Source organism: Echinops telfairi, unplaced genomic scaffold, assembly GCF_000313985.2.
Source record: "Echinops telfairi isolate 266 unplaced genomic scaffold, ASM31398v2 ScPeMD7_7467;HRSCAF=8505_1, whole genome shotgun sequence".
NCBI classification, from domain to species: domain Eukaryota; kingdom Metazoa; phylum Chordata; class Mammalia; order Afrosoricida; family Tenrecidae; genus Echinops; species Echinops telfairi.
The window spans coordinates 41,765,687-41,774,919 of record NW_022111368.1 but is presented as its reverse complement, the minus strand read 5'-3'; the positions used below and the strand labels follow the sequence as shown (position 1 = coordinate 41,774,919).

The window sequence follows — 9,233 nt, the reverse complement described above, 5'->3', positions numbered from 1 at the left end:
TCCCTTCCCTCTCTCCACGTGGACCACCAAGCTGGGCTGAGGTGAGCAATGCTATCATGTATTGTGTCTGACTGCAGTATTGTAATATCTCTCATGTTCTCGATGACTTTAATACTTATATATCTCAACCGTACGATGTGCATTATTGAACCCAGAAGTAGTATTACTGAACCAGTGAGTTCTAGTAGCGAGTGGGGTGGCACCCCACTCCCCCTCACCCCCTGCTCGCCATTTTACTACTACTGGTGTGTTTATTAGGTACTATACTGCGCCCAGAGGTCTGCACCCAGCCCTCCCCCTCACTCACCTAGGTGTGTTCTGGGTGGTCATGGGGATTTTGTGGTGCACAAGCATCACTGGGAAAGAACCTATTAAAGGAAAAGCCTTGGCAATGGGAACAACCAAGGGCAAACTAACTTATGAGAAGACAAGATCTTCAGACTTAAGAAGTTGTAATTAGCATATACAGTTGGGTACAAGAAGGGTTCTCTCTTGAGCCACAGATCAGAGTCAAAGAATTATCCTAGGTGAAAGGTACATTATACTTCCAGTTTTACAAAACATCAAGGCACATTGGAATTCTGGTGTCGAGGGGGGAATAATCTTTTAAGAATCTCCCATCTGAGGTGAGGGCTTCTCTGTACTTAAGCCATACCCCCATTACAATAAATAAGCAATGAGGAGATTATGAAGGGATTTCCTCCTCCCTGCCACTCAACCTTCTAACATCCTAATTGCATTGACAAGGATCACCTGTGCTCACTAAACGCATTTTCATGGTGAACACACACCAGGGACAGAGCAAGCCAAATCACAGCCAGGCCCCACCAGAGGACAATTCACATCACGGATCACAGAGGGGCAGCAGGTGACGAGGGGCTGACGGAGGACAGGAAAAGCATAGGAAGGGGGGGCGGTCTTTCCCTCAGAGCTTGCAGGCTTCTCTGTAGCCCACGCCAGCAAGTCTGGGAGGAAATGGCTAACACTTTTTAATATTTAAGCTTTTTGGGCACTTCCCAGGGGAGGCCTTCCCTGCCAAAGTGGCCATAGACTGCAGTCCTCTGATAAATTGGCTTCTTCAGATCCAGATCCCTGGAACATACAAGTCCGTAACTTAATATGTAGCATTCATTTGAAAGAAAGCACAACAATCAGCAAGACCCGTGTTCAAGAGCTCTGGTAAGTGGGGTCAGTTCTCTGCGTTAAGGTAGGAAACAGTCGGGACAAAAGTGTGTTACTTCCCTGGTGGCCAAACTCCATGTACAGTCTTTTATCAGTAACTATAGTAGTTTTTCCATCACTTGTTCAACAAATACGAAACTTGTCAGTGTCCTGAGAATTCCAAATGCCAAAAGCTCATCTGAGACCATGATATATGTTCCAGTCTCCCATTGTCCCACCCAAAATGTTCTTCAATAGCCTAGACCACATCATTTAGCCTGCACATTTTCCCTAAGGAAACATCCTGAAGTAGTTAAAAGCCAACTATCACACATAGGGATTGCTGGGTAAACTTAAGCCACGGAACAGGATTTTAGATTTTTTTAAAATAAGCTTAAGGGTTCAATAAAGATGATTTAAAGATATCCCCTTATGCTCTTAGAAGTTTAAAAACACGTTTTCCCCCAATGAAAAAGCACATTTCCCTCCTAGATGAGATTTTTCACTAGCAACAGACTTTACCACCTTTACCTGACAATGACTCCAGGGCGGAGGTCAAAATTCTTCTTCACTATATCTACTAGCTCTCGCTCACTCTTCTGAGAGGTGCCGTAATGAGAAATGGAAATCGATAATGGGTGAGCAACTCCAATAGCATAAGAGACCTAGAGGAATTCAGATATCACAAGTCAGTGATCCAAAGACCCACACACTTCTGTAATACGGTGTATTACCCCCCTCCGCTGCTGTGCTTACATGACATGAATTTCTCTGATGACAGAGCAGAATACACACCTCCACGAGAACCCTTCGGCACAGGCCTCCTTTGACGAGGGACTTTGCCACCCAACGGGCAGCATAAGCAGCTGAGCGGTCCACCTTGGTACAATCCTTTCCTGAAAAGGCGCCTCCTCCGTGAGCTCCCCAGCCTCCGTAAGTGTCCACAATGATCTTCCGGCCAGTCAAACCAGCATCACCCTGAAAATGCAGGCTTAAGTCACGTTAGGTATCATTGGCATCCAATGTTTCTAGATCAAGTTGCTAAATGTTCATTGTATGTCACTGAGCAAGTCGGCCTCAGGAATCACAGTGAGATTCAGAAGACTGGGGAACTAAGTGGTGACAGCCAACTCTGAAAGTCACTCTCTCAGAGCTCTGAAAGAACAGTGCCATTCTGAGGCCTTACCTGAGGCCCCCCAATAACAAATCTGCCACTAGGCTGTAGGTGGTAGATTGTGTCCTCATCAAGATACTTTGCAGGAACAACGGCTTTAATGACTTTCTCCTTCAGGGCATCCCTCATCTCATCCAGACAAACATCTTCATCATGCTGAACTGATATAACAATTGTGTGGACTCTGATGGGCAGCACAGCACCTCGATCCTGCATGTACTGCACAGTCACCTGGAAGAACACACACCTCAGATGAGTTGTACACTAGACAAAAGCTTTGTGCTCAGTTCCTTCCCCAAACACAGCCTAAGGAGAGTAAGGAGCAATCCAAGCCCACCCCACCCTCCAGTAGTAATCAGCTGTAATTCTTTTTTTTTTTTTTTTAACATTTTATTAGGGGCTCATACAACTGTTATCCCAATCCATACACACATCAATTGTGTAAAGTGCATTTGTAATCAGCTATAATTCAATGAAAGACTTGATCTTCTGTGCCAGTCTAACAAATGAGCCTTCACAGAACTTGCTAATCCCACAGGGAACTCCAAGCACTACTTACCTGAGTTTTAGAATCTGGGCGTAACCAAGGTAAGGTGCCATTGCGACGTAGTTCAGCAAGCTTGGCATTGAGCTTGTGTGCTAAGACAATGGCTAAAGGCATACATTCCTCAGTCTCATCAGTGGCATAGCCAAACACCGTGCCCTAAAAAGGGAAGTCGTTGGTCAGTCAACAGGAGCTTCAGAATTTTACTGTCACAAGAACTGCAAATACAAGCTAACATCAAATACCTGGTCTCCCGCACCTATATCCTCCTCATTCCGGTCAAGGTGAACCCCTTGAGCTATATCTGGGGACTGTTGCTCCAAAGCCACCAGAACATTACAAGTCTTGTAGTCAAACCCTTTAAGCAGAGAAAGGCTTTGTTTCAAAAACCAAAGTTATACCAGTACCCCCTTTCCACAACAACTTTTTAGAATTCCAACTGCCGCTAAAGACTTCAATTACCGCCACCAACACTTGATACTAAGGGGCTCAAGCTAATGACTAGCAAGAACATTCTAGAACTACTGAACTAAAGCAAAATGGAAGCTTTAGAGAAAGTAACTCACCTTTGGAAGGATCATCATAGCCAATGTGCCTAATGGTTTCACGAACTACTTTCTGGTAGTCAACGGCAGCTCTGGATGTAATTTTCCCACCAAGACGAATCATTTGGGCTTTAGTAACAGTTTCTAATAAAAGATCAGAACTTTTACTTCTATATACAAAATAACTGTTAGCTTTCCCTCAGTAAAAAAGCACATGGTCTGAACTTACCACAAGCCACTTTGGCCTCAGGGTCCTGCTGAAGGTGGGCGTCAAGGACAGCATCACTGATCTGGTCACAAATCTTATCTGAAAAAGTAAGACTACAAGTTCAATACTTCAATGTACTGTTATTCATTGTTTTTTTAAAAAAAATCATCTTACTGGGGGCTCTTAGAGCTCATAACATTCCATACATCAATTGTACCAAGCATATTTGTATATATGTTGCCATTATTTCCCAAAAAATCTCTGGAGAGTCACAGCAAGACCTTCACTGAGTTGCACTAGCCCGTCAGTTCTGCTAAACCACAACATCTTGCATTTCTAATACATCCTAACCCAATATGGGAGGACAGTTCAGAGGAGGGAGCAAGGGCGTTGCTCTTACTCATTTGCATAGTAATTCTGGACTCAGAAGTGCCACGAGACTATTAACTTTTTTTTTTTTTTTAACAGTTCATATCATTTTATTCACATTTGAACTCCACTGGAGTCAGGGATGAAGCATCGTCTTCTAATCCAAGAATGAAGTCTTCAGGTAACGTCTCAGGTGCGATCTGAGCTAACTGGTCATCATAAGAGCGTAGGGTCCATAGCTTCTCTAATTCGTAGGTTTCTCTGGTTTCTGTAAGCATCAAGTGGAGCACCGTGCTGCCGAAGTCCATGCAGAGCCAGTCCTCGGTGTCCTTCCCCTCTATCTTAACGTAAGGGTCCTTTTGACACTTCGAGAACTTATGCATTTTCACAAGGTAGTGGGCATGGCGTGCAAATGTCGGGTCGAGGTGCCCCTCCCAATCACAAAATAATCTGTATATTTCATCTTGGGAGGAACGCTGATGACACAAATGCCTCTGGCGTTTTCTTGCCTCAGAAGTGAAACCAGCATATCGAGGTCAAACTTGGCCCTAGTGTGATCTGCAGCGCCCGACTCGGGACGCCCCTCGTCCGCTCCGCCCTCGGCCCGCTCCTCCTCCTGCCCGTGCCAGCCGCACGCGGAGCCCGGGACCAGGCCCGGCGGCGAGCCCGAGGAAGGCCGCCGCATCGCCAGCGGGGGAAGCTGGGGCGTCGTCCCTGCAGTGGGTCTCGTTCTGCGGGAGAGGGTCCCGCGCCACAGCCGCGCAGCGAGACGCAGCACGCCACAGCCACCCGGCACCCAACTTTTTTTTTTAACTGGGGGCTCCTACAACTCTTATCACAATCAATAGATACATCCATTGTGTCAGGCACATTTGTACATTTGTCGCCATCATTCTCAAAACATTTGCTTTGTACAAACTCATTTCCCCCCCTCCCTCCCAGACCCCCAACTGTTAACTCCTTATTGGTATAGGAAGCTTCTTTTTCTTACAGAACTGGGTTTCAAACTGCTGACCTTGTAGTTAGCAGCCAAATACACGTCAGAGGATCACAAGGTCACAATTGACTTGGTGGATGTGGTGTTTTCTAATTTTTGTAATCCCCAAAATTCATAGTTTGAAACCTGAAGTTGGGAACTTAAATCAGGTCCATGGTGGGAAAGGCTTGGCATTGCTGACATTCGTAGAGACCAAGGTTCCCACCCAACCAAGGTAATAATAAAACCAAGTAACATTACCCTGGAGAATAAATTTTAGTTTGCATTATAAATACAACCAATCATAAAGTTGACTGTTCTTTTGCTCATCCGCTAATCAACTTGTTAAGATTCAGAACACTATTAATTCCCAGGCCATCCCAATGGTCTTAAAACATAGCACTCAGGGTAACATGAGAATTAAGGCCAATTAATCACAAGCAATAACATTTTATAAAACAAGAAAAAAGCTGTCTTTGTTCAAGTAGTACAGAAAGAAACACTTCAGAGACTGGAAAATTCTCCCAACCTTAACGTTTTTTGAGTCTTGTTGAACTCAACCCCAACTCCTTAGCTGTTTACTAAAAATTAGGAGGGATAAGGAAAATTACCCCCAAATTCCTTCTTCCTGAATGTTCCAATACCATACTTATCAAAATTCCATCAGAATGTGTATTACATCCCCCCAGAAGGATTTATTTCAGAGGACAGTACTGAATCGGCAGCTCAGTGAGAGGGACATATCTGATCAGAGCACATGGGAGCAAATGAAGGGAAGAGAGTGGAGCACGTCCTGGCCCACCAAGCCCTGAGGATGATATTTCTGCTTAGAGCAGCCAGTCCAGAGAGGACCATATGGCCGGCCCCACTGAGACATGACATCCCTCACTGACCCATAGCCCTACAGGGGACAACACTGGGAAAAGTGTGGTAATTCTGCCCAATCTGATCCCACCACACCGAGGCAAAACACTAAAGTCGTGGAACAGAGCAAGTCCCCAGGGAATACCAAAAATAGACTTTGGGGCCAGGGCTTGGCGCCCCACCCGACTCGACCAGAAAACACGCCTAAAGGCCAACAGACAGTCCTTGAGCTACCTACAAGCTTTACTTTTTTGTTGCATTTTTTTGTCATTGGCTTTTTGTTGTTTTTGTTATTTTTGTTGCTTGCTTTTGCTCTGTCTTGTTTTTGTGCATGTTATTATCTCTGCAGGTCTGTCTTAAGATAGGCTGGATGAGCAATCTGGAGGAGAAAACAATGCGACCAACAGTTCCAAGGGGGCTTGGGTGAGCGGGAGGTGGGGGGAAAGGTAATGGTGGTAACAACCCAGGGACAAGGGAAAACAAGTGATCCAAATCGGTGGTGAGGAGGGTGTCGGAGGCCTGGTAGGGCATGGCCAAGGGTAATGTAACCGAGAGGAATTACTGTAACCCAAATGAAGGCTGAGCATGACAGTGGGACAAGAGGAAAGTCAAATGAAATAGAGGAAAGAGCTAGGAGGCAAAGGGCATATATAGAGATCTAAATAAAGGCATGTACATATGTAAATATTTATATATGAGGATGTGGAAATAGATCTACGTAGATATATTTATAGGTTTAATATTAAGGTAGCATATGGACATTGGCCCTCTACTCAAGTACTCCCTCGGTGCAAGAATACTTGGTTCTATTGAACTGGCATTCTATGATTCTCACCTTCCCAACACAATCGCTGAAAACAAAGAGGGTGCATAAGCAAATGAGGTGAAGAAAGCTGATGGTGCCTGTCAATCAAAAGATATAGCATCTCAGGTCTTAGAAGGCTTGAAGGTAAACAAGCAGCCATCTAGCTGAGAAGCAACAAAGCCCACATGGAAGAAGCACACCAGCCTGTGTGATCACAAGGTGTGGAAGGGATCAGGTATCATCAGAACAAAAACTTTGTGAATGAGGGGGAGGGCGGGGTAGAGGCCCACAGCCCATCTGTAGGCAATTGGACATCCTGTTGCCGGAGGGTCTCAGGAGGAGGTCAGCCAGTCAGGATGCAGTGTGGCAATGATGAAACATACAACTTTCCTGTAGTTCCTAAATACTTCCTCCCCCACCCACTATCATGATCCCAGTTCTACTTTACAAATCCAGCTAGACTACAGGATGTACACTGGTACAGATAGGAACTAGAAACACAGGGAATCCAGGACAGATGATCCCTTCAGGACCAATGGTGAGAGTGCCAATACTGGGAGGGTGGGTGGAGGGTGGGGTGGTAAGGGGCTACCGATTACATATAACCTCATCCCTGGGGATGGACAACAGAAAAGTGGGTTAAGTGAGACCTCGAACAGTGCAAGATGACAAAATAATTTATAAATTATCAAGGGTGCATAAGGGAGAGGTGAGCAGGGAGGGAGGGAGAGAAAGGAGGAGCTGTTGCCAGGGGCTTAAGTGGAGACCAAGTGTTTTGAGAATGATGAAGGCAATGAATGTACAAATGCGCTTTACACAATGGATGCATGTATGGATTGTGATAAGAGTGGTATGAGCCCCTAATAAAAGGATTTTCTTAAAAAGAATGTGTATTACAACAATGTCAGTGGCTCGGCCATGACCTGAGAGTTAGCGCAGAGGCCCGCCCTTCCAGTCAATTTTTTAAAGCAGAGAAACGACCCAACACTGCCCCACAGCCGGCCCGGGAGGGCGCCCAGCGAGGCCGGCCGGCCCTGGCCGACTGCTGCCCTTGCCCTGAGTGCGGACCCGCGTCTCACCTGGGTGGCCTTCCCCCACGGACTCTGAAGTGTGTAGGAAGGTGTCCTCCTCGCGGAAGCCGGGGGGCTGCCCGTTCATGGTGGTGCGTGAACCTGGAGCGCAGGGAAAACGAGGCTGCGGAGACGGAGACGGATTCCACAAGAGCCTGTTGGGAGGCAGGGACCCAATGACACCAAGGCTCCTGCAGCCCGCTATTTATAGAGGGGCGGCCCCCACCCCTCCCACCTCTCTCCGCCGGGCCCCGCCCTCCGCACAAGTCAGTGTACCAGTCACATGGTGGGGGGATTGGGAGCAGCAGGGGCGGGCGCCTCACCTAGCCATCCCCCTAACGTTGGCCTTCTCTGAGTTGGCTTCTCTGACCTTGGATGTCGGGAGCTCTTCTCCAGAGGATCCAGCTATGATCCTTATCAGAGAGGAGGGGCCTAGCTTAGGGTTCTATGGTCTGATTGCCTTTGAAGGCAGATACCTTCAAGCAGCTGCCCTGTAAGAGTATAGTAAGGACCCTGTGTTTCCCAACAGCACATTCAATTTGGCATTATCATGGGGGAGGGCCATTGGGGGAGGGACTTTTACTTAGGAGAATGAGACTGGAACACATTCCAACTAACAAACTCCCCTCCACGGCAGCCCCGGCCTCCCAGACTCCTTAGCGTTTAGTGTGGAGTTTGTCCGCATCACTCTCCGCCCCGTTTTGAGTTTCCCTCACTGGTCCGCTCCTGTAGTCCTACCTGTAAGTGTGATGCATTGAATCTGCCAACAGTTTCCTTTGCTGTTTCTCAGCAAACCCTTAGACACCATGAGGACCTCCTGCCAATGCTCCCCGTCTTCTGAGGGATGCATCTTTGTCTTGTTTTTGTTTAAGTCTTAATAAATGTGCCCCTGACGTTAGAGTCGAGGTTTGGGTCTCTTTTGTACCCTAAAACACATCCCAGAATCCGGTCTTTAAAATTGGAGTAATAATACCATAATAGGATAGTTTGAAAAATGAAATGATGTCCAGTGTCAAGCGCATCATAAAAACAAAAATGTGAATGAAAAATTAATTGTACTGCTTGCAAACAATCCTCCAACATCTTCCTCTTGCTGTTCTCACAAACAAACAAACAAACAAACAAACAAACAAACAAAAGGAACCAACTTACTGCCATTGAGTCAATTCCAATGCACATCGACTCTACAGGGCAGGGCAGAACTGCCCCTGTGGGTTTCTGAGATTGGAACTCTCTGCAGGAGTTAGACTTTCTCCCTTGGAGTGGCTGGTGGTGTTGAACTACCTGACCTTGCCAATAGCATTGCCCACAGAACCCTCTATGCTACCAGGGCTCCTGTCCATGTAAAGACCATGCTGTGGGGAACAGAAGGAATTCTCTTAAGTTGTCTCCCCAAAATATATACCAGACTTAGCTGCTTAAGCGTGACTGTACAATAGGCAGCGAAAGTAGGTCAGAGGTTATTCTCCTTAACATTGGCCATCTGTAGTGGCTAGACTATTAGTCTGACTCACCCT

At 46.5% G+C, this 9,233-nt stretch overlaps 2 protein-coding genes across 2 annotated transcripts; both read right to left on the bottom strand.

Annotated features, from left to right (window-relative positions):
* Nucleotides 1-435: 435 nt before the first annotated feature.
* Nucleotides 436-7,856, bottom strand: LOC101656637 (S-adenosylmethionine synthase-like). The gene is made up of 9 exons (XM_004713864.2): nucleotides 7,726-7,856; nucleotides 3,654-3,731; nucleotides 3,446-3,568; nucleotides 3,125-3,237; nucleotides 2,895-3,038; nucleotides 2,348-2,566; nucleotides 1,957-2,139; nucleotides 1,693-1,826; nucleotides 436-1,092 (listed from the first exon to the last, which is right to left on the bottom strand). Exons 1-9 carry the CDS (start codon nucleotides 7,802-7,804, stop codon nucleotides 990-992), a joined length of 1,176 nt encoding a protein of 391 aa, XP_004713921.1. The 5' UTR covers nucleotides 7,805-7,856; the 3' UTR covers nucleotides 436-989.
* On the bottom strand, nucleotides 4,097-7,566 carry LOC105979608 (mitochondrial assembly of ribosomal large subunit protein 1-like). The gene is given in 3 exon segments (XM_013007521.3): nucleotides 4,097-4,401; nucleotides 4,404-4,801; nucleotides 7,544-7,566. Coding segments are annotated over 3 exon segments (711 nt in total). The 3' UTR covers nucleotides 4,097-4,111.
* Nucleotides 7,857-9,233: the final 1,377 nt, after the last annotated feature.